At 51.4% G+C, this 25,703-nt stretch overlaps 1 protein-coding gene across 1 annotated transcript; it reads left to right on the plus strand.

Annotated features, from left to right (window-relative positions):
• The first annotated feature begins 8,539 nt into the window (after positions 1–8,539).
• On the plus strand, positions 8,540–22,739 carry Plpp7 (phospholipid phosphatase 7 (inactive)). The gene is made up of 2 exons (XM_057755163.1): positions 8,540–9,252; positions 21,537–22,739. The coding sequence occupies exons 1-2, from the start codon at positions 8,802–8,804 to the stop codon at positions 21,899–21,901; spliced, it is 816 nt and encodes a 271-aa protein (XP_057611146.1). The 5' UTR covers positions 8,540–8,801; the 3' UTR covers positions 21,902–22,739.
• Positions 22,740–25,703: the final 2,964 nt, after the last annotated feature.

The following is a 25,703-nucleotide window of genomic DNA, read 5'->3' on the forward strand; positions in this document are numbered from 1 at the left end:
CTGGAGTCGGGGTGAGTGAGGTGGCAGTTGAACCCAGAAGCTGGGTGATTGCGATGGAATGGGCCCTCTCACCCGTAGTCCCGTGATCAGTGCAGCCATGTTCAGTGGCAACCACAGGTCATGACAAGGTTCACTGACTCTCAGGAACCACCTGCTTTTAGGGCTCCAGAAGATTCACCGGGAGCTCACTACTTCCAAAGGCAAGGTCCTTGTATGTCCAGAAAGGCCATTTTAGAGGAAGTCCTCAAACTATGGAGGGAAATGTGAAGCCCAGGGATTCTGTTGCCCTGGGAAGCAGGGTTCTTGCCCCAACTGTTTAGAATCAGACAGAAAGCCAATGGGGAGGCTTGGAATGACCACCAAGGTCAGGTAGGTGGAGCCACAGTCCCCTCTGGCTGGAGGGGTTAGCATCAAAAGGCAAGGAATCAGACCTAGGCGAAGTTGGGTGGTCCTGCAAGTAGCAGACTGAACCTGGCCAGGTGAGAGAGGGCTGGTACCACAGGGAAGTTATCCAGAGAGACTCTGTGACTAAATCTCAAGTCTCCTGACCCCAGCGCAGTGATAACATCGCTCTCTACTGAGGATGGTGGCCAGGCATAGGGCACGGCAGGGAAGCAGCAGCAAGTGCATAAAATTCATTGAGCCAGCACACCTTTAATCTCAGCCCTGGGAGACAGAGGCAGGTGGATCTCTGTGAGTTTGAGGTCAGCCTGATCTACAAAGTGAATTCCAGGACAGCCAGGACTGTTTCACAGAGAAACCCTGCCTCGAACAAAACAAAACAAACAAACAAACAAAACCACATTGTCTGGTCTGGTTGTGAACCTGGGAATTAAGACCATCGCAGCCAAATGCTCCGGACCACAATCTCCCAGGGCGCTGCTGGCTTGGGACCTCTCCACCAGCCTTTTGCCACTGTTCATTGAACACCTCCTCAAGCCTCCTCAGATGGTCAAAGCACTTACATCCCTGTGGGACAGAAGAATGACGAGGGATAACTCCAGGAATGATGAATGTAGGCATGAATTAGCATAAATAATGAATAGATATGATTTGAAGCTTGTAGTGGTTACAATAATCAATCTCTATCAATCAGGAAGTCGGTTGTTTTGATGTGCAGTTCAGTATTGAACTGGGAGTGGAAGGGAAAATGCATTTGTCAATTGGAGAGTGAGCTGGTGTGTGTGGAAACGTGCCCACACGTCTGTGCCTGTGTTTTAATGTGCAATGGTTTGTATGAGTCCCTGGTAGTATGATGAGTGACAGTGTTTGCTTTAGCTGTGTGTCCGAGCGTTGTTTGTCTGTGGAAGAGTGTCGTGTGCATGCACCCATGTGAGCTGCTGTGGGTGTAGCTGGGGGCGTGGTTGTGATGGAGGAGTGTGTATTGCGTGGGGTGTGTCGCCTGTCAATGTAGGACTGGCTGTTGGGCGGAGGCTGAGCGGCGATCACTGCTGGCTTGGTGCCAAGTGCGTTCGCATCCCCGCGCCCACTGGGTCCTCAAGGCTGGCGCTTTCTTGTAGCTGCCGCCTTTCCCCGGGCCCCGGATCGGGTCTCCGGCGCCCTCCTGTCCCCACCCTGCGTGTATGGAGCGACGGCCTGGGGACCCACTTTGGCCCCAGCCCGGGAGCGGCGTGTCCACTGTGCGGCGCCTCTAGGGGAAGACAGAGGGGGGCGACAGCAGGTTGGGCGCGGCCTCGGATCCGGTGCGGCACTGAGAGTTCTCCAAGGTGCTAAAATAAACCCAACGCGAAGGATCAGGTTTCCCGACCAAAATAACCCAGCAGCAGCCTTAGAAATGTGAAACGGGAAAATGATCCCGGGCGCGCGCCAGCGCTGGAGGCGGTGAAGAAAGCTGCTTCCCGCGGTGTCGGGGGTGGGGGCCTTGCTGGCCAGAGCGGTTACCTCTCCAGGCACTTGCCCACCATCCCTTTCTCTTCTGGGGTCCTTGCTTCTTAGAGCAGCTTTCTGTTGGCCTTTGGTCTGTGATGGCCAGGTCTGCAATTTCTTAGAGCCAGGCTCTGAGCTGTCTTTAGGTCAATGTTTCCAGGGTGCCTAGTGTGTGCCAGAGCCTGTCTAGCGCATGTCAACTGGCAACAACTGCAGCACCTAGGGGCTGTCACTTTGCTAGGAGAGCAGTAAGGAGTAAGTACACAGGGTGTTAGGACTGACATAGATTTCAATAAACAACAACATAACAAAACAAACAAAAAAACTAAAGGTTGTCTGTCAGAGACAGGGAGAGGTTTGAATACCAGGGCACCCTAATGTCTGACTAATTTAATGGCCTGGGTAGAGTTCCTTTGCTTCTGAACTTTGATTTTCTCCTTGATCTGACTGAGTCAGAGTGTATGCCTGTGCAGGCTCAGACGGCTGAGGCAGGTGACATAGGGACCAGCAAATTCACTCATACATACAAGTGTCCAGTACATGCTTATGGTAAACATGGTTTCACCCTAAACATCCAAGACAGCAAACTGTACTGGCTGCCAGAAACTCCTGCTCCTGAGAGAGAGTGGTATGGTAATGGTCAAAGATGGGGTTGTATCCCCTCCAAAATGGAAAAACCCCATAGCACAAGGAAGTACCTTAAGCAGGAAGGTAAACAACTCAAAACAGCTTCAGGAAGTCCCTGAAACTGACCAGGTTCACTAGGCCCCTCCCTGTCAGAGTGAGCAATAAAGCAGAAAAAAAAAATTCTGAGCCCAGAACAGCAGCCTGCAAGAAGAAACCAGCTGAGCCTTCTGGAAGAGTCACTTCCAGAGTTACTTGGAAAGGACTCTCTCCAACCTCCTGAGAGCCTCCAGGCTGTGCAGTGAGCTCCGGGTTCTCAGCTTTGATAGGAGCTGTCACTCCTGCTGGAGTGGGTCTTGGTGATGCAGCTGTCTTTGAGTCACTTCTGCCCCTGTAAGTTACCCCTCATCCATATTCCTGTCAGTAACCCCAATAAAACTCATGGTTCATTAAGTTGGACTTTGGCGGTATCCGTATACTGATCTGTTGTGGGCTCCCTGTCTAGGGTGGTAGATGTGTGTGTTGGGTCTCCCCAGGAAAAGCTTTGTTACATACACAACAACCGAGACCTGGGTCTGACGCACTTAGCTTCAATCTCTCCACAGTCCGTGGTGCATGCAGCATGGCTCGGGGCCATGCCAGGGAGGCAGTGACTCGGGGGAGCCAGGTCGTCTGTGGCACATTCCCCTTTGTACTCCCTGTGGAGCCTTGCACACAGTCGGACTCAGGAAGTGAGATGTGAGACCACACAAGCAGGGGACAGAGATGCTATAGGGTACATGTAGTCAGAAACACATCTCTGTCACCAACAGTGTGTGAGACCAGCAGCTTAAGTCTCAGCTCTGTCCCTGGTACCTGTGGCCTCGAGATGATGTCACCACTCAGAATGCTTTGTCCTTTAAAGTGGGAAGAAGGTGACTGCCCTCATGCTTCCAGTGTCCAGACACAGCAGCAGCTCAGGCTAGCCCAGCAAACCCTGCAGGAATGCCACCGCAGCATCTTGTTTGGCTTGTGCTTGTTTACATCCTGTTCCTGAACACAGGGACGTATGTGTGAGTATGCTCATCCACAGTAGTTCCTGAACACAGGGACGTGTGTGCGAGAATGTTCATCCACAGTAGTTCCTGAACACAGGGACGTGTGTGCAAGTATGCTCACTCCACAGTAGTTTTGAAGACAGTAGCTACAAAACAAAAGCAGGAATGATGGAGGGGCTCTTACGTAGGTGATGGCCTCTCTATGTGACAAAAAGGCAGTTATTAAGAAATAATAGGAGGCTGGATAGATGGCTCAGTGGTTAAGAGCTCTAACTGCTCTTGCAGAGGACCTGGGTTCAGTTCCCAGCACCCACATGGCCACTCACGACTGTCTGTAACTCCTGTTCCAGGGGATCTAGCACCCTCTTCTGGCCTCTGCAAGGACCAGGCACACATGTGGTGCACAGACATGCATGCAGGCAAAACATCCATACATATAAAAAAAGAAAAAAGAAAAAGGACGAGATTGATGGTCATGGAAACATGGTCAGATTTATTTTATTAAGTAAAAAAGATAAGTCACATTCTAAAATGTAATCATATTTTAAGTGTGTATTTATATATGCAAATAGATACACTATACATGGATAGCATTTGCTTTTTACTTTCTGTTTATTAAAGCAGAAATGTTGCAATAATTGGAACTGAAACAAGTATTCCTTCTAAGATTACCACCTATGTTAATGTATTAGTTTTCAAGTGATAGGATTATGACTGTCATCTGTAATAATAATTAAGTTTATTGTAGCAAAAAGTAACATTTTGCCAGGCAGTAGTGGCACACTCCTTTAACCCTAGTACTCCAGAGTCAGAAGAAGGTGAATCTCTCTGAGTTTGAGACCAGCCTGGCCTACAGAGAGAATTCTAGGACAGCCAGGACGACACAGAGAAACCCTGTCTCGAAAAATCAAATCGAATGAACTTCTGATGGCAAAAAGATATTTTTGGTGATATTTTACTGTCTTTTAAGTAGTTCATCATTTCAAGGATGTGTGTCCTGTCTCCCCAGCTAATGTGCAAGAAGAGATCAATGAAAGCATTGTCTGAATAACTGAAGGAATGCCAAGACTGTTGAGAAATTGGACTGTGTCCTGTAGTGGGTGCTGGTGAAGGTTTATGAATTGAGACATGGTACTTGCTTCTCAGCCATCTGTGAAAATAACCAGCGCTCTCCCAGCAGAGAGAGGAGTAGTGGGTCCTGGTCACATGGGAAGACAACATCACCTGTGCTGAGTGAGGTTTTTACAGGGTTCTGATGGGTAGGATGGTTTGCCTGTAGCCACACAGTTGTTGGTGGCTAAGCCAGGCTAAGCTAGGACTGTTGCTTTCCACGGTCTGTCTTAACCACTGACGGGCTAAACTGGATCCCGTGACCTCCACAGAACTTAGTGGCCACTCCAGCCAGAAGAAAACGCTGACACAGCCTTAGGCATTAATAGTCCTGGCTGTCTGGGCTCCTCAGCCCCTGATGAAGCCAGCCCAGGTCATGGCCCCACCCTGGAGGGTAAGGTGACTTTCCTGGCAGAGAATTGATCAAACATTTCCAGTCCCTGTGGACTGAAGAATCTGTGCCAAAAGACTTCAATGTCCCCATCCTGGAGACTGCTTAGGAGTCTGGGTTTTGCCTATTTTCAGTTCTAGACTGGATGTCTTCACCTCTCTGAGCCTCAACTTCCCTGTCTGTACAGTGGAGTCATCATGACCGCTTCTTGGTTGAATGGTGTCAGTTGAAGTATACTTCCCAGTGTCCACACATTTGGGCACCCACCTTGAGGACATAGGGTCCCCCTGTGCAATGCACATTATATAGGGACATTTTTATATTGTCCCAGTTCCCTGAGGCTGACTTTGGAAGTAGGGCCTCCCCACCCCATTTCAAACCTAAGAATGTTTGTTCCAAAGTGTCCTCCAAGACTCCTTGTCTGGGGATGGGTGGCCCTCAGACCCTGAGACAGGAAAGGAAGAAAACAGCCAAACAGCTGACAGATAGAAACACGATGCCGGGTAGGCTTCCACCCACCGCTAATCCCCTGCACTTGGAGGCAGAGGCAGATGAATCTCTGTGAGTTCAAGAGCAGCATGGTCTGCATAGTGAGACTCTGTCTCGGATGGAAAATAAAAGCAGGTTCTTGAGCACAGTTGAAAGGTGAACGGTTACCAACAGATGTTACTGCTGTTTACCCAGAGATGTCAAAGTGTCTGCAATGGGAAAGACATCACCCACGGAGAGAGAACTCAGCGGGAACTCCAGCTGCCTCAGCTTCCCCGGGCGGTTTCTGCTAGATGTTGTCCGTGCCCACTTTGATGATGGCATCTCTGTGTGTTTGTATTTGTTCTCTTACTTGAAAGTCTCGCCTAAGAGGTCACTCTTCTCTGTCCAGAACCCACTCTGTCAGGAACACCAGCTGACTGCCCCAAAGGTGTTTTCCCACTCAATTTCTGTGGGATGCTTTAAGTATCCAATATGATGACGTTTTGTCATCTGTCTGCCTGCCTGACATCCATCCATCCTTCCATCCATTCTTCCTTCCTTCCATCCATTCTTCCTTCCTTCCATCCATCCTTCCTTCCATCCATCCTTCCTTCCTTTCTTCCATCCTTCCTTCCTTCCATCCATTCTTCCTTCCTTCCATCCATCCTTCCTTCGATCCTTCCTTCCATCCATTCTTCCTTTCTTCCATCCATCCTTCCTTCCTTCCATCCTTCCTTCCATCCATCCTTTCTTCCTTCCATCCTTCCTTCCATCCATTCTTCCTTCCACCCATCCATCCACCCATCCTTCCATCCATCCTTCTATTCATCCTTTCTTCCACCCACCCATCCATCCATCTTCCTATCTATCTCAGTCACTTTCCTGTTGCTGTGATAAAACGCCATGACCAAGGTGACTTACAGAAGAGTTTATTTGGGCTATGGTCCCAGAGGGTGGAGCAAAGGCATGTTGGTGGCAGCAGCAAGCTGAGGGCTCACAACTTGAACCACAAGCACAAAAAGAGAGTGAGCTCAAAATGGCATGAGTCTTTAAACAGATCCAATAAGGCCACTTAAGCCTCCTTAACAGTGTCTGATGTTTCAAGATCACCAAGTATTCAGATGTCTGAGGCTATGAGGGACACCTCCTTCAAACCACTAGCCCTCTTTCTCTGTTATTTGCTATTTATTCTTTTTCTTTGACTTGTTTTATACTTAATAAACTCACTTATTCAAAACCAAAAGTATGTCTGTTATTGATCACTTTCCAGACCAGACAGAACAACTTGCCTGGAGTCCAAGCTCATGTCTTGTTGCCACACTAGGGAGGACACGTGTGATGGCTCTCTCACCCCATGCTTGGCTTGAAATGAACATTCTAGAAGAGGAGGATTGAGTACCTAGTCTAGTCAAGCTGTATGTGACTGGATTTTGCAAGAAACCCCACACTAAAGCTGGATACTTGTCTCACCCCAGCCAAGGATGGGACAGAGTCAGGCCATGAGCTGAGTCCTTCTGAAGGAAGAGGAGACTTCACTCCATGTCACATGGAAACATCTTCTATTTGAGTGCCTTCCACAGTCCTACAAGATGGGCACGATGATGCTTGTTACAGGAAGAAGCAACAAGGCTCAGAGAAGTGATGGGCTGAGCGAGGCCTTGACGCTGGTGTGAGATGGATCCCAGTGTTCCTGCCTCTAGAGCCTGGGATGGTCTGCTGAAACTAGAGCCAACAGGATCTGAGTTGGTTCCTTGTCCTTGAGAGTTTCTCTGGTAGTTCTGGGCCTTCATGCTTAGGCTCTGTTTTGGGCTGAACTTGGCAGAAGTCAAACCATAATCCCAATGTGATGAGCAAAGTGGCTACTTCTCACTGTTTAGCCAAACACACTGAGCATCTCCTATCAGCAGCCTAGGGCCAGGCCGCCTCAGAGGGCTGCGGGCATCAGTTTTAGCCACTACCAGGGGAGCTGCAGGAGGCCTCCCTCAAGCCCCATATGCTCATCTGGGCCTCTTTGGCTGCCCTCTGGGGTACCCTCTGGGATGCACCCCCTTCTTCTCTCCTTTCCCATGTACCAGCAACTGATGCTTCATCCTTCCTACAGGACAGTCTCTCCCCCTCAGCTTCTCATGTGTGTGCTTCCTTCATCAGCCAGCCCTTCCAGGCCTGGGTCCTGCAATGCCTTCCTACAGTTGTGGTCATTTATGTCTCGTCTGATTAATCTGTAGGGAACCTTGATCTTCCTGATTGTTGGGGAAAGGCCAGCTTCACTCTGTAGTGTGCCCAACCCTACCTAGCATAGAGACTGGATCTCAGTGGCTATGTATGGGTACCTAAGACCCTTGTACAGTTCCAAGTACTAGAGGCAACCTCTAAGAGGCAGATCTTTTCCCAATTAATTATCCATCTCTCTAATGGAAAGCCAGGCTCACAAACAGCCGTTTGACTGCACTGTGATTCCTTACAGTAAACTCAACCCCAGATTTTAAAAAAGGGAAGAGGAGGAGGAGAAGGAAGGAAGGGAGGGAGGGAGAGAGGGAGGGAATGAAGAAAAGAAAGAGAGAGAGAAAGAGAGAGAGAAAGAAAGGAAGAAAGGAAACGGGGAAGAAAGAAAGGAAAGAAAGGAAGGAAGGAAGGAGAGAGATAGGAAGGAAGGAAGGAAGGAAGGAAGGAAGGAAGGAAGGAAGGAAGGAAGGAAGGAAGGAAGGAAGGAAGGAAGGAAAGATAATCGGACCTGGAAATTGTTCTTACTACGAGGGTAGCTGTGAGATCAAGAACTCCCTCCAGTCCCTGGAACTAGGTTTCCACTTCCCAGTCAGGGGAATAAATAGGAGGGCCTGGCTACTAAGGGTCTGGACTGGTCAAGATTACAACTGAAAAAAGCAGGTTAATTTGGGTCCATCTCTGCCAGGGCCAGAGTCCAGAGGGGAGGCCGCTACTGAAGCCAAAAAAGGACTACATTTCCCAGAGGTCTTCAGAGCTCGAGAACCAGCCATTGGCAGATTTAAATAGCCCAGGCCCGAGGCAGCCAGGCCTCAGCTGTGGACTCTTCCGCCTCTCGGGTGGCTCTATTGGCTCTGGCCCCGCAAGGGTGGGCTCCATTGGCTGCCCAGCTGGCACTGACGTCCCCTCGGAGCCGGGTGGCAGTCGGAGGTAAATAGCCATGTGCTATCCTCCTCTCTATATTTAACAGCTGCTACAGAGAAGGTGGCGGCTCTTGTCTTCTGGGAGAAGGCCCTTGGAACTGGGCTGGGACTGGCCTTCTCAGAGTGAGTGAGGTCACCATGCCAGCTTCCCAGAGCCGGGCCCGTGCCAGAGACCGCAACAATGTCCTCAACCGGGCTGAGTTCCTGTCCCTGAACCAGCCCCCCAAGGGGACCCAGGAGCCCAGAAGCTCAGGTAGGAAGGCCTCAGGGCCCTCGACACAGCCCCCACCCTCCAGCGATGGGGCCCGGGAGCGTCGCCAGTCGCAGCAGCTGCCGGAGGAGGACTGCATGCAGCTGAACCCCTCATTCAAGGGCATCGCCTTCAACTCCCTCCTGGCCATTGACATCTGCATGTCCAAGCGACTGGGGGTGTGTGCCGGCCGGGCTGCATCCTGGGCCAGTGCCCGCTCCATGGTCAAGCTCATTGGCATCACAGGCCATGGCATCCCTTGGATCGGGGGCACCATTCTCTGCCTGGTGAGAAGCAGCACCCTTGCAGGCCAGGAGGTGCTCATGAACCTGCTACTAGGTGAGTGTGCCTGCTGGCCACCTGTCACCTGGTCTCGCCAGGCCTTTGGGGAGGACGCAGCCCCACCCCTTCCAGGATCAGCAGGTTCCCTGAGAAACTAAGGAACTCATCTAATGAGGTTAGGCAGGAAGGGTGTCCCAGAAACAGACAAGCCTCTAGTGTGGAGAGGCAAGGGCCCCCTGTACACTGGGGGGCCTTGAGCATACAGAGTCCAGCATGCAACCCTGGGGGCCAGTTCCCTGCACCCTGATGCTGCCCAGGCAGAGTACAAAGAAGCCGAAACTACGGGGTGAGATTGAGGGCTCTGCTGAATGACCTAGAGAGATGTCACTGTCAAGTCGTTGTTCTGACCACTTACAGACAGTACTGAGCTGCTCCCCATTGTCCCCTCCTCCACTCTCAGTTCAGAGACCCTACAAATTGCCCAGGATTTTTCTAGAGTCTGAAGGTTCAAGGGACCCACCTAAGGTCCCCTACCTATGCACGCTGATCTTCCTAGAGTACTAGCCTGCTGCTTCTCACGGATGTCTCTGGAGGAGGGAGTCTGATGGTCAGTTTCCTTTGCTAAAGTCTTGGCCTCTAACCCTCCAGGTTGGCACGGCCATGTGCCAGTTGCCTTGTGGTGGCCATGTGGAAAGCAGACCATCCCTTTACCTGTAGGTGATACCCAGCCCCTACCCAGCTCATCCTCCTGGAACCTCTGGGTCCCTAGGGTGCTCTGTGAGTCTTTGCTCCCACTCTCTGCGTCAGAAGGTAGCTTCTCTGATTCTGGAAGGAGTTTCAGTGAAAACGGCTGCCCCAGAAATGGACAAGCCTCTAATGTGGTAGAGCAAGGGCCCCCCAGCAAACTGGATGGGGGGTGGCTTTGAACATGCAGGAGGAGCCAGCACACACCTCTGGGGCCACTGCCCCTACCTGGAGTGTGGTCTCCAGCTTCTTAGCCTAGTGGGAGAAAAACATGATAGATAACAAGGCAGGCGGCTGGGGCTCAACATGCACAGCATGTGCCTAGCATGCACAAAGCCGTGGGTCTCATGCTCAGGACACATCAAACCCGCCATGGTGACATGTTTCCAAATCCTAGCACTCAGGATGAAGAGGCAAGAAGATCACAAGTTCAAAGCCATGCTTGGCTACATAGTTTGAGGCTAACCTAAGCTACATGAGACGGTGTCAAAACACCGACAACAATCTGGGCATGGTAGCAAATGCTTTTAATCCCAAAACTTGGGAGGCAGAGGCAGGTGAAGCTGAGTTCAAGGCCAGCCTGGTCTACAAAGCAAGTTCCAGGCTAACCAAGAAAAAAAAAAATAGCCAGGTGGGTCTTGGCCCCCCACAGTTCAGAGCTCACCTGCCAGGAGGGACCCCGGTTACCTCCTCCATGCAGGGACAGCCATCCTCCACTGATGAGCAGGCCTGTCACTTAGCCTTCTGATGCCCTGGGGTACTGTCACCCCTGGAGCCCAGGCTTTGGTTAGGCTGGACTCTATTTGCCTCCCCTCCCCTTACTGTGGAAACAGTGTTGATAAAGTCGGTTCTCACCTCTAAGTCTCAGTTTCCTGACCCATGCCCTGGACAACAGGTCTGGTGGGGATTTGAAGGGAGGTGGGGAAGCACAATGCCTGGTGTCACCATTACTAGAACTGCAGGGCCTGGAGGCATCTGTCCAGTTCAGCCCTCACTCAGAGCACAGGGCATGTGATCAGTGCCCAGGAAATCTCTGGGCTGAGGGTGAGGTCTCATGCCTACAGCCAGGATCCCGAGGGGCAGATTGGACATGGTAGAAAACAGGAGTGGGGCCTCAGAAGGTCCCACATGTTGATGGTCCTCCAACCTCCGGCCCTACTCCAGAAGACCTAGCCGGAGCCGCTGAAGACTGTGGCCACAGGCAAGTGCCTTCACCTTTTGGAGCCTCAGTTCCCTCATCTGTCAAATGAGTTGTTAGGGTATTTGAAGGCAGTATCAGCATAAGGGTTTAGCATGTGCTAAGGGTAGGGGGCACGTAGGTGAGCATGGTTATCATGGTGGCATTGTCACCATCACTAGGTCAGCCTCCCACAAGGTCCCTTCTGTGTCCTGGATGCTAGTGCAGTGACCCCCATCACCTTCATTGTCCCTCCCCTAAGCACCAGACTGGATAGCCTTACAGGGAGCCAGGTGATGGTCCCAGGTGGAAAGTGGCTTATGCCTTCTTACCGGTCCAAATCCTTTTTAAAAATGATTTATTTATTTACTTTTAGTTTTCAAGACAGGGTTTCTGTGTGCAGCCTTGACTGTCCTAGAACTAGCTCTGTAGATCAGGCTGGTCTCGAACTCACAGAGATCCACCAGCCTCTGCCTCTGGAGTGCTGGGATTAAAGGTGTGCACCATCACCGCCAGCTGATTTTATTTATTTTTACTTTATGTGCATTGGTGATTTGCCTGCCTATATGTCTGTGTGAGTGGGCTGGAGAGATGGCTCTTCCAGAGGTCCTGAGTTCAATTCCCAGCAACCACATGGCGGCACACAAACATCTGTAATGAGATCTGGTGCCCTCTTGAGGAAGAGACCTGGTCAGTCGTTCTCATCAACTTAGACCATGGAACCCAATATGGACAAGTTCAACAGAACCGCCATATACAGGCTGCCCATGCATGCTTCAGCACTGCCAGGGCATAAACTTCATTCATTTTTCTTTTTTCTTTTTTTTTTTAAATATTTATTTATTTATTTATTTATTATGTATACAATATTCTGTCTGTGTGTGTGCCTGCAGGCCAGAAGAGGGCACCAGACCTCATTACAGATGGTTGTGAACCACCATGTGGTTGCTGGGAATTGAACTCAGGACCTTTGGAAGAGCAGTCAGTGCTCTTAACCACTGAACCATCTCTCCAGCCCCCTCATTCATTTTTCAATTTCATGTCTGTGTGAGGGAGTCAGATCCCCTGGAACTGGAGTTAGAGACAGTTGTGAGCTCCCATATGGGTGCTGGGAATTGAACCCAGGTCCTCGGGAAGAGCAGCCAATGTTCTTAACTGCTGAGCCATCTCTCCAAGTCCTTTAGTGATTTTCCTATGAACATGGCATGGTGTGTGCAGGCTGCTTTAGCCAGTGTTCTATTGCTGTGAAGAGACACTATGACCACGGCAGCTCTTATAAAAAGAGATTTAGTTGGGGGTTGCTTACAGTTTCAGACATCTAGTGCATTGTCCTGGTGGCAGGACATAGCAGCACACAGGCAGGAATAGTAGTGAGAGCTCTCCACCCAGACGTGCAGGCAGCAGAGAGACCCTGGGCCTGACTGGGCTTTTTAAACCTCAAAGCCCACCCCCAGTGACACACTTTCCCAACGAGGCCATAGCTCCTAATCCTTTCAAATAGTGCCACTCCCTGAGTATTCAAATCTATGAACCTGTGGGGGCGTGAGTCAGCCTTCTCCCTTCCTCCTCACTCTTTAAGACAGGATCTCTCCCAGCCTGAAGCGCACAAGTAGGCTAGAGTGGCTGGCCAGTGAGCTCAGTGAGCCACCTGTCTCTGCCACCCCAGTGCAGAGATTTCAGAGCCTCTGAATTCATGGCCTCCTGTTGGCATGCCAAGAACATTACTGACTGTGCCATCTCCCCAGCCCCAAACTGACATTTAAAAATCTATTTGTTTGTTTGTTGTTTAAGACAAGTTTCTCTGTGTAACCCTGGCTATCCTGAAACTCACTATGTATGCCAGGCTGGCCTCGAACTCACAGAGATCCAGCTGCCTCTGCTTTCCAAGTGCTGGGATTAAAAGCATGCGCCACCAGCACCCAGCCGACATTTAAATTTTTTATTTCGTTTATTTGATCAATCTGTGTGTGGAGATATTTTAGTGTGTTGTGAATGTACAGTTCAGTGTCTTAACTACATCTTCAGTGTTGTGAAATCATCACTATTGTCTGGCCACAGGACATATCATCTGCCCCTGCTGAAGCTCTGCCGCCAACCCCCCCCCGCCCCCCATCCCCCCTCTGTTACACAAAGCTCCTAATCCACCCCAGCCCAGCCCTTGGTGGCAACTGGTTCTTTTCTGTCTGAATATAACCACACAGACAGAGGCTTCCTATGCGTGGATTTATCTGGCATTTGTCTTTCTGTGACCAACTTACTTCACTTAGCCTGAAGCCCTCAGGGTTTGTCCTGAGTATCTAGCAGTGTTGTCCTTCTTTTAAGAACATTTTTTAACATTTTCTGGGGGGGAGAATGAATGTCACGGTGCATTTTGTGGAGCCCAGTTGTGTGTGGTCAGAGGACAGCCTGTGGTAGCCTGTTCTTCCTTTCTGTCACATGATCCTGGGGATGGAACTCAGGTCATCAGGCTTGGTACCTTTACCCACTGAGCATCTCACCAGCCTGACTTCCCTCCTTTTCATGACTGGATAATATTACACGGTGCAAATGGACCCCATTATGTTTGTCCAGGGATAAGAGGATCCACTTCCTGGTGCCTGCGAACGCTGTTGCTGTGACAGGGACGAGGGTGCCGAGGGAGTAGGGGTGTTTGTAGGGGTGCATCTCAAGTCCCCACTCCTGGCTCTTTTGGCTGCTTAGAAGGAGACTGTCGGGTCACCTAGTGACTCTATTTAATGGTTTGGAAGAACCATTTTTCATATGTTTTCCACGGTGAGTGTACATATCACCTTCTCCTGGCTGTGCACAAGCATTTCAGTCTCTCCACAGCCTCACCAACACTTTTATTATTATTATTATTATTTAGATTTAGATTTTATTTATTATGTATACAGCATTCTGTGTGCCTACAGGCCAGAAGAGGGCACCAGATCTCATTACAGATGGTTGTAAGCCACCATGTGGTTGCTGGGAATTGAACTCAGGACCTTTGGAAGAGCAGCCAGTGCTCTTAACCTCTGAGCCATCTCTCTAGCCCCCTTTTATTATTATTATTATTATTATTATTTTACTTTGATTTTTTTTAGGTTAGCATACAAATGAGTTTTACCACAACTAATGCTTAGTTATTATTTGTTGGGTTGTTTTTATTCATGGGATTCGTTTGAAACTTTTGAGACGGGATCTTTTGTTTTATTTTGTTTTTCAAGACAGAGTTTCTCTGTGTAGCTTTGGAGTCTGTCCTGGAACTCGCTCCCCGGTTGGCCTCAGACTCACAGAGATCCACCTGCCTCTGCCTCCTGAGTGCTGGGATTAAAGGCGTGCGCCACCACCGTCCTGCGAGACAGGATCTTATGTAGCCGAGGGTGGCCTCAAACTCACTATGTACCTGAAGCTGGCCTTGAGTCCTTGGACCTTCTGATCCCAAGTGCTAGGATTACAGTTCTGTGCCTCCATGACCCACCCTTGTTTGCTTTTTGAGATAGGATCACACACACACACACACTCAATAACCCAGGCTAGCCTCAAGATAATCATCCTGTTTCCCCTCCCAAATGCTGGGATTATAGGTATGAGTTCAGCTCAGGGAACTAGTGATGTGTGTGCATGTTTTGTAGGTGTGCATGTACAGGTGTCTGCTGTGTGTAGAGGTCATAGGTCTCTCTGGTATCGTCCTCAACTGCCTGGTATCCTATTGTTTTGAATAAGGCCCTTGATTTGGCTAGTCTGGCGTGCCAGTGAGCTCCCAGGATCCACCTGTCTTCAGCAACAGTGTTAGTCTGAGGGTGAGCAGGTGCTTGCTGGGCAGATGTCCCGGGGAAGTGCTTTGGGGCAAAGGCTATGGTGGCCTTGATGCCAGCTTCCAGTCCACAGAAGATAGGTCACAAAGAAGGTGGGCCTGTCCGTAGTCCCTCCCAGTGGTACCACGCCTCTGGCCCTCTCCCTGCATACACCAGCACACAGCAAGTGTCCCCGTTGTGTTTGACTGCTGTGGCTCTGCTCTCACGGACCTGCAATCCTATGTCACTTTTGCCAAGAACAGAGGACATAACCTCTTCAGCCTTGAGCTTCCCACTCAGCCGTCAGCCCACTCTGTAGGGGATGTGTCTGTCACCGCTCCTGCCCTCTGCCCACCAGCTCTTGCTCTTGGGGACATGTGCCTTACCCCTGACTAAGGATACCTAGGCTGATCTCAGATCTTCAGTTTGATATACTTCTACCTCTACAGGTGGGACACCTCGTGTATTATTTTAGGGTTTAGGGGTACGATGCGACAGCCGGTCTCCTGGGGGTCTTCGGCCACCCAGTGCCGGTGAGGGTTCTGACAGGTGATAGAAAGGAATTCACTATACAGGGCAGAGCGGGTCTGCCCAGTGCATTCGCACAACCACTCAGCCGAGACGGTACCCTGGTGACATCATGAGCCGGCTTCTGATACGGATTCCTCGGTTGAGAAAGCGTAGGCTCTGGGACAGTCCATCGTGAAGAGCGCTTGGTTCAGGAGAGTAGAAGGCAGACCAGGACCCACCTGTTGGCAGCCTAGCATGGCACAGGGGAAATAGGGATAGTAACTGCGTGTGCACAGACCTACACATATGCACACACGCCTCAAGACAGAGCAGGGAACTCCATGCCAGAGGCCAGGCCCATCCCAGTCTTCCTTCCTTCTCCCAACTTGTCCGCTTCATAGATGCTCCCCAGGGAGACCATGTCTTTTAGAATGTTGCTTTGCTATTTTAAAAATAACTTTTTGCAAATGTGGTTTTATATATATATATATGTATATACATATATATGTCATTAAAATGTCATTTGAACCTTTCTAAGCACGTAGTTCACTGGCATTAAACATTACTGTGTAGCGACAGATGTCACCAGCACATATCCCCAGAAGTTCACCCTCTTACAAAACTGGAAGTCCTAGCTCTCCACTGCACTCACCCGCAACCCCACACGCCCCACTCTGCTTCTCTGTCTGTGAACTCAGTTGTTCCAGGTCTCTCATGGCAGAAATTCTATGGTATGTCCTATCCTATAAAAGTAACTAGGGGTGGGGGCAGGGTCTCATGGAGCCCAGGCTGGCCTTACACTCAGTATGGAGCCAGGGATGACCTTGACCTCCTGACCGTCTGCTGGGCATCACCACACCCATCTTAAGCAGTGCTGCGGATTGAACCCGGGACTTTATGAGTTCTGGGCAAGCATCTGCTAATCTACAGCCCCAGTCAAGAATGACTTAAAGACCAAGTCTACAGAATGCACATTCATGGCCAAGAAATGAGTGCAAAGAGACAATTTAAAACCTCCATCTCCGCACATCCCACCCCTCCAGCCCTGCTCAGAGAAGCCCTGATACCAGGCAGGCCCGTACCTCGCAGGCCTCTCTGCATCCAGACACAGGCTTGCATCATTCCTTTGATGGCATAACTGTAAATCCTGTCTTGTAGTTGGCCGTTTCCACTTAGCACAGCCGCCCCATCGCTCTCCCTGGGTAGCTATAAATACCCAGAGGCCTTGTCGTCTGCAGTGGCGCTGGGCGCTCATTGTCTAGACTCAGCCATGGTGTGTTGTCTCTGTCTGGCCTTGAAGGGCACTGGGTTGCTGCACAGCATTCAGGGTCCTGGGTTACACAGCAGTGGCCACCCTTAACCAGGAGCCAGATGCACACCACAGATCACTTCTCAAGGAGGCAGCCCTAAAAAGCAGAAGTCTGGGACCCAGGTAGGTATGGTGGTTCTACGCCAGATGCCCTTATAATACAGACCTATTGCTTTTCACTTCCAGGAGGCTGTGGAGCCCTAGCTTCAGCTTCCCAGCACCAGGATGGAGTCAGAGGCAGGGACCACCTCCAGGCTGGAAGCACCAGGGACTTTAACCCACAGACCTGTCCCTGTCATGTTAGGACATATCTCTGCTCCTTGCTGGCCAACAACCCCATCCCCTGCTCGTTCCTTCCTGTCTTCTTCCTAGCCTGCAGAGGGGGGTGAGCTGACTAAGGTGGTCTTCAAGGGAAAAACAGCCCAAACCTGAAAATGGCCGTGTGAGATCCTCCCGCTACGTCTGGTCTACATAGCGGTAGACCTGGCTCTGCCTTATCCAGGGTTTTCCAGTGCTCTACTTTCCTGGCCACCACAGGCTCAGAGGGGTCCTGAGCTGGAGGAAGGAGGCATGCCCTCGTCACCCCTAAAGCCGGGAGGGAGGCCTTCAGGACAGCCGGGCTCATGAACGCTCAGACACCAGCCCCTGCTTCCCTGTGGGAAAGGTGAACGCTGTGGCTCAGAGGGAGACACAGCACAGCTTCTCTCTGGTCCTCTGCGGGGGTCCTAGGTGCTGCTCATTACTGCTGCCTGAGGGGACTCTCAAGAGGGCTCCATGTTGCTCCCTATAGAATCAGCTAGGGCTGGGAATAGGGAGAGATTGGCTTGCAAAGTTCATGTAGTCTGTAAGTAGTAACTTTGAGTCTGGTCTCTCATCCTGGATCCTAAGTGCCCAGCCTCTGCTCTGCTGGATGTCAGTAAGTGGAGGCCCAAGGAGTAAGGTGATACCGCCCCCCCCCCCCCCCCCCGGAACACAGCAAATCAAAGGCAGGCGGCTTTCATCCTGAGCCCCCTCCCGACTGGGAGGCACTTTACCCCACTCCAGATGAGCGAGGTATGGGTTAGCAAATCCAAGACAGGCAGAGTTCTCAGAGCCGAGGATGGCAATGTTTGCTTCTATTTCTGGCCTCAGATTATGCGACAGTCCCAACCACACCCAGGGCTGGCCATACTGGAGGAAGGGAGGGAGAGTCGTCTTGTCCTGTGCATTCAGAGGACAGCCCACAGCTACTCTGTCCTTAGCCCTCAACACCCAGACAGCTGCAGCCTACCAAGGCACTTGTGCACGGGCCTCACCTCTCCAGTAACACTGCTCTGTGCAACCATTTGGTGACTGTCTGTCTGTCTGTCTGCCCCTGGGCCCTTAGGAGCTCTGCAGCCTGACAGGCTGCCCCAGGCCTGGCACACACCTGTTCATCTCAAGAACCAGCCAGACCCAAGAATTTGGGTGTGGAAGCCAATAGCTGCTCCAACTTGTGAGTCTTGTGAGACAAGGTCTCATTATGTAGCCCAGGTTGGACTACAATTCATTATCTTCCTGCCTCAACCTACCAAGTGCTGAGACAACAGGCATGCATTACTATTACTTGGCCCATCATCATCCTTCTCTCTCTCTCTCTCTCTCTCTCTCTCTCTCTCTCTCTCTCTCTCTCTCTCTCTCTCACACACACACACACGCTGGGAATGGAAGCCAGGTACCTGTGCAGGGTAAACCCATTCTCTGCCACTGTCCTTTCCCATAGCAATGAACGTGTTGGCAGAGTCAGCCATTGACATACACTCAGAGGTTTGAGAGGCCGGATCCTGGCCAGGCATTCTCCAGTAATGGTCACCTCTCACCCAACCCTCTGATGGGCCAGGCTTTTGAGGCTGGACCAGATGACACCTAGATACTGGGACTTCCCCACTTTGGCACTTCCTAAATCCCTTGCATGGGACCACCAGTCACCCTTGCAGGCACATACTGTCCCCCCTCAGAGAAATACTGTCTGCAATCTACACCTCACAGGTAGGGTGACACTCCGCGCCACGCAGTCACAGCGGCTCTACCACACTGCTGGTCTGTCTGCGGCTGTCACTAGAGAGGGACTTATACGTGCTGGGACCTCACTGGTATCTCATGAGGAGTGGAGGGGAAGACTCCCTGAGACTCGACTCCCGACCTGGCCATGTGACTGGGCCTTCTGGCACCAGCCCCTGGCTCCAGAGCAGAAAGATGTAAGCTCCAGGTCTTCATTTTGGCCAGGAAGGGTTTATCTCTACCCCACACTGCGGCCTAGGAGCCACTGTGACTAGGCAGTGTAACTGGGCATGGTGCCATCCGATGGCCCAAAGAGGTAGAGTAATCCAGCACAACCACACAGACTCAGGACAGAGGCAAAGGATTCCCCTAAACTTCTAAAACGGGAAAAGGGCCCAGCCTACAAGTCAAGTTTCCAGCCAGTGACTGAGCTAACATTTGGAGACTGCCACTCTGTGTGGGGCCAGGTGACAGACCTATGGCAAGACAGGCTCAGCAAAGTTCTGAAGTGGCCACCACACAGCTGTAGAAGAGAGCACACAGCCTGTGTCTACCCTATCTGTGAGACCAGGGTGAGCCCAGAGGCCTAAAGGGGACAATGGAGACAAAGGCAGTAGGTTGGGAAAGAGCAGAACATTCCAGAAAGGAGAAATAGATGAGAATATTCCATACCCCACGACTTTGTAGTCTTCTGTGAGGTGGGGTAATATGTGTAGCTTGGCCGCTGTGGAGTGCAGTTTAGGGGTGCCTCACAATGCTACACACAAGAGCCAGGTGTGTGGTATATGCCTGTAATCCCAGCACCTGGTGGGCAAGCCAGGAGCTCTGTGAATTCAGGGCTAGCCTTGCCTCCTGGAGGCACAGCGCTGAGGCTGTACAAATGCCACCGTCTGTGTTCCGACAGTGCTGAGTACGTGTTCCGGGAGTCAGATTTCAGCTTTACAGCAACTCTGCCCTGGGGACTGGGAGAACTCCGCTAACTTTGAGAGGAATTCTGTTCGTAGCTCAGGCCCCGCATCTCAGCCCTGGAACCCTGCAGGTACCTGTAGCTGCCTGTGACACCGTCACTAGTGGTGAGGTGGGGAGCAGATAAGAGTGAAATAACAAAATGTCAGAGGGCGAAGAGGACAAAAAAATAAAAAAAAAAAAAAAGAAAGAAAGAAAATCAGCTGGGTGGTGGTGGCGCATGCCTTTAATCCCAGCACTCAGGCAGAAGCAGGCGGATCTCTGTGAGTTAGAAAACACCCTGATCTACAAAGTGAGTTTCAGGACAACCAGGGCTGTTACACAGAGAGACCCTGTCTTCAAAAACAAAAACAAAAACTAAACAAACAAAGAAACCTAAAAAACAAAAAACCAGAGGGCGAGGAGGGACTGCGGAGATGGCTCAGCGAATAAGAGCGCCTGAGTTCAAATCCACAGTACCCACATAAAAAACTGGGCTTATCCATGTACACATGCCTATAGCCCCAGCATGTCTGTGTACACATGCCTATAGGTCCAGCATGCCGTGTACATATGCCTATAGCCCCAGCATGCCGTGCACACATGCCTATAGCCCCAGCATGTACGTGTACACATGCCCATAGCCCCAGAATGCTGTGCACACATGCCTATAGCCCCAGCATGCTCGTGTACACATGCCTATAGGTCCAGCATGCCGTGTACACATGCCTATAGCCCCAGCATGCCATGCACACATGCCTATAGCCCCAGCATGTCCGTGCACACATGCCTATAGCCCCAACATGTCCGTGTACACATGCCCATAGCCCTAGAATGCTCTGCACACATGCCTATAACCCCAGCATGTCCTTGTACACGTGCCCATAGCCCCAGAATGCTGTGCACACATGCCTATAGCCCCAGCATGCCGTGTACACATGCCTATAGCCCTAGCGTGCCGTGTACACATGCCTATAGCCCCAACATGCCATGCACACATGCCTATAGCCCCAGCATGTCTGTGTACACATGCCCATAGCCCCAGAATGCTGTGCACACGTGCCTATAGCCCCAGCATGCCCGTGTACACATGCCTATAGCCCCAGCATGCTGTATACACATGCCTATAGCCCCAGCATGCCCGTGTACACATGCCTATAGCCCCAGTATGCTGTATACACATGCCTATAGCCCCAGCATGCCATGTACACATGACTATAGCCCCAGCATGCCGTGTACACACATGCCTATAGCCCCAGCATGCCATGCACACATGCCTATAGCCCTAGCATGCCATGCACACATGCCTATAGCCCCAGCATGCCGTGTACACATGCCTAATGCCCTAGTATGCCCATGTTCTCAGGCCTATAACCCCAGCACTGTATAGGGCAGAGACAGGAAGACGTTAAGGCTTACTGATTGTCAGCCTGATTGCGGGCTCAGTGAGAGGCTCTGCCTCAAAAACTAAGGTGGATAGCAACCGAAGAAAATATTCATCATTAACTGCTGGCCTCTGTGTGCAAACGTGTACACACACACACCCACAAGGTGGGAAGGAAGGAGGAAAAAACATTTCAAATGGCCAGGTGGTGAGAAAAAGGAAGCAAGGAGAGGGAACTGGGGCTAGGGCTTCTACAAATGGCACCGGGGTGGCTCCTCTGCTGAAGGAAGTGAATATCCAGAGAAGGGAAGTCCAGGTAACAAGGTAACAGTAATGACCAGTGCAAAGGCCCTGGGGTGAGAATGTTCCCTGAGGTCACTGAGGCCGAGAGAAATGATCAGAGAGGGAGGGATGGGGGTTGGAGCTTGGCCAGCCAATGGCGCTGACACCCAGGCCCCTGTGTCCTGTCCACAGCCCTGCTCTTGGACATCATGACGGTGGCTGGGGTACAGAAGCTCATCAAGCGCCGTGGCCCATATGAGACAAGCCCTGGACTGCTGGACTACCTCACTATGGACATCTACGCCTTCCCTGCTGGCCATGCTAGCCGTGCCGCCATGGTCTCCAAGTTCTTCCTGAGTCACCTGGTGCTGGCGGTGCCCCTGCGCGTGCTGCTGGTGCTCTGGGCCTTCTGCGTGGGCCTGTCGCGGGTGATGATCGGACGCCACCATATCACAGACGTCATCTCGGGCTTCATCATTGGCTACTTCCAGTTCCGCCTGGTGGAGCTCATGTGGCTGTCCTCCAACACCTGCCAGATGCTCATCTCTGCCTGGTGAACCAGGCTCTGGGCAGAGCTGGTCCCACAGAGGTGGCTAGAAGTGTCTCACTGGGGATGGACTGATTCGACTTCCCCATCCTGGTTGGAGGCTGGCTTGTTAGTCCTGTGGACTTCCTGTCTCTGTCACTTGGACTCTGAGGCAACCAGGATGACTTCCATGGATTGTCATGCTCAGCCTCCAGTCTTTGTCTGGAGATAACAGACAAGAACCAAATGGCCATAGAAGGGGCAGAGCTTGTCCCCTCGTCACCGTGACAGCAGTCATACTGTGCTGCCAGTGAAACAGCCTCAGCTCTGACCCAGCAGAGGTGCCGATCCATCAGTGGTCACAGCTCAGGGGGCCTGGGGGCCCAGCCTGCAAGATCCTTCTCGGGGAAAGGCTCTTGTGGTCCAGTGCATTTGGGGAAGTACTGCACGCTGCCCCCACAGTAGATGTTCACAAAACATAGATTGTTTGTAAAGGCACTGATGTGTCCTATACAAAAACCAGCTGTTCAGGTTGTGTTTAGCTCAGTGGTTCCTAAGCGCATTTGACCATAGGAACCTTTTCTTCAGGAATAGCTATTGACCCGCCGAGAACCTCGTGAGTTTGAGAAGCTGCTGCCCAGGAGCCAGAGGGCCCAGCCATGAGCTGGTCTCTCTCACAACACACAGCTCTGAAGCCTGAGGAAAGCAAGTGCCTGTGCCAAGGCCTACAGAAGGCTCTTGCTCAGTCTCTGGGCACTGGCACAGCTTTGGTCCCCAGGGGCCGGGCCCTGTGTGACCTAGTAGGTCGTTTCCAAGTCAGCCACTTATGGACTGCGCATTTCAGGTGACAATACAGTGATATGCAAAGGGACATTGTCCTGTGTGCTTTTTGATGTGGCATTCCCTGTGGCATTCCCTGTGGGAATGGTGGGTTTTCTCAGCCCAGACAGTGACTGGCGCTACTGGTCAGGGGACAAAGAGGGCAAAGGTCCCCCTAAACAGGAAGCCTGACCTGCTCCTGGACTCTTCTAGCTGCATAGTGTCTCCTGCAAGCCGCCTGGGGGCTTGGTCCACCAGGACTGCCCTTTTGCCTGAGGCAGGGTTGGGAAGCTCCTTTAGCGGTCCAGAAGTCTGACGCCCCTACCTCCAGCGTCAAGTCCTCCCAGGGCTCCTCCTTCAGCCTCAAAGGCTAGAATCCTGTCCCCTGGAAATGGACTGGTGACCTACTAGCTACTGTGAGGGAAGGTGGTGTTTCAGTCAGAGCAGGGTGCCAGGGTGAGGATCCCAGAATCCACACACAGGAGGGAATCTGAAAGTGAGCCAGGATGGAGGGGAGGAATATAAGGCAGGAGACACAGGCCTGCTCGGTGCCGGGGTGAGCCGGAGGCTCCATATTTCTGCAGCTAGCAGTGCACAGTGCGGCATGCACACCCCTGAAGCATGGTGAGCAGTGCTCTCTTCGCAGATGAGCGCACCAGAGTCTCCAGTCGGCAGCACGGCGGGGGGACCCAGCTACTTCTAAGCATGTGGAGGTGACTGCCCATCCCTGATGCCCCTTGGCATCAACCACATCTCTCTATGCCTCTGCCATCTCCCATGATCCTCTTCTGGGGCCCGTGTGTGTTTTTGTCTCCCCAGTTCTCTCATCTTAGAACAAATCACGTTGTCTCAGCCCCTCCTCCAGTGTGACCTCACCTAAATTTTTTGCTTTTGAGACAGAGTCTCACTGTACAGCCCTGGCTGTCCTGTCAACACTAGACCAGGCTGGCCTTGAACTCAGAGATCTGCCGGCCTCTGCCTCCTGTGTTCTGGGTTCAAAGGTTTGTGCCACCACCAGCCCTAAAAACTTTTTTTTTTTTTTTTGTGACCAGATATCCCAGGCTGAGTTCAAGGTCTTTGACTTTGAAGTTCTGATAGTCTTTCTCTTCCTCCCAAATTCTGGGATTAAAGGCATGAGCCACCACACCCAATGTACTCAGTGCTGGGGATGGGACCAGGGTTTTATGCATGCTAGGCAAGCTCTCTTCTAATTGGGCCACATTCCAGCTCTCTAAACATACGTATTTGGGGGATGGGAGAGATGGCTTAGCAGTTAAGAGTACTGATGACTGTCAGAAGACCCGGGGTTTGATTCCCAGTACCTCACATGGGGTCTCACAACCATCTATAATTCCATTTCCAGGAGATCAAACACCCTCTTCTGTCCTCTGCAGGCACCAGGGACACACATGGTGCAGAGACATAAATGCAGGCAAGACACTCATACATATAATAAAATAAAAATAAAACATACATGTTAACCATAAACACACACACAATGCACAACTTATTCAAGAAAGGGTTATAACCATAGATGCAAGAATAGGAACTGTAGCCGGGCGGTGGTGGCGCACGCCTTTAATCCTAGCACTCAGGAGGCAGAGGCAGGCGGATCTCTGCGAGTTCGAGGCCAGCCTGGTCTACAAGAGCTAGTTCCAGGACAGGAACCAAAAAAAACTTCAGAGAAACCCTGTCTCGAAAAATCCAAAAAAAAAAAAAAAAAAAAAAAAAGAATAGGAACTGTAAAGCATCATTGGGGGAGGGGTGGTAAACCTATTATTCCCAGATCCTTCAGAAGAGGGAAGGAGCTTCCTCTGTCCACCTCACATGGCGCTGGTGAAGATACATTCCACTGCCATCTAGGAAACAGCTAGGGCAGAGGGACTGGAAGTGGGCACAGTGTCTGCCAGCTTGCCCTCTAGTAGGACACCATCTTCCATGTGGTGGCAGTGTGTCTACGGCTTAAGGCCCCACCTGCCCTCCCAAGGTTCCTACCTACCCATCTAAGGGTCCCTTTTCCATGCAAAGCCTCCATATCTCCAGCACTGGGAGACAGAAGGTCTCTGACCTGCTTGCTCGTCATGAAGAGGCAGGTACCAGCAGTACCATCATGGTGAAAAACCCTCATTCAACCTTGAATCCTGGCTGCTTTCGGCATCTTTAAAATACCTTCTGCATATTCCCACGGGTGCTGGAAGTGCCTGGCAGGGTGCTGAGCAGAAGGGTTGGGGGCGGCTTTCTCTCTCCGCACCCCCACCCTCCAGGACCACCATCCACAGCAAAGCCCAGTGCAGGAACGGGCAGGGGATGGACTTCAGCCTACCTACACAGGGACCACATCTCCTGGAAGGACATGGCCCTGGAAAACCACCTCTGAAGGGTCGTAGAGGTATGTCAGAGTTTTTAAAAGAGTGAAGACTTGTGTCAGGAGTGCCAATGGGTGCCAAAGTGCCTGATGGGAAAGAAGACGTCTACTGAGGCGGATGAGAATGTTGCCAGCCACTGCCTGGAGAGACGTCCTGTGTGGTAGCAACAGCAGCTGGCGCTGACATCCCCACCTGAGCCCTGGTGTCCTCATCTGTTGGAGAGTGATGGCATTTGTCCCTTTGGGCTGTTGAGTAGTTCAGGAGTGCCCTCTACATGGGAGGTTGGCACAGTCTGGGTTCAAAGACCATCACAGAGGCTAACCTGGCTGTTTCTAAACTTGGTCTCTTTTACACTCTGGTGCCTGTGGTGGCTGACTCAGTGGCTCCTGACCACAGAGGCCCAGGCTGTGGAGGAAATGACACCCTGGCACACAGGACGGAGTCTCAGGGGGACAGAGAAGAGGTCACTGTTCCTTCTGGAACCACTCACTTACTGTGCTCCTGGGGAGAATCTGGGTGAGGTAGGCAAGGGGCAGGGGGTTGATGGTAGCTGCAGGCCCCTCTCTCAGGGACAGAGACAGCAAATGCGTACACTCAGAATGGAGGAGTGTCCTGCCTTCTGATTTTGCGGAGTTAGGCACTGATCAA

The sequence above is a fragment of the Chionomys nivalis genome, chromosome 22, assembly GCF_950005125.1.
Source record: "Chionomys nivalis chromosome 22, mChiNiv1.1, whole genome shotgun sequence".
NCBI lineage: Eukaryota > Metazoa > Chordata > Mammalia > Rodentia > Cricetidae > Chionomys > Chionomys nivalis.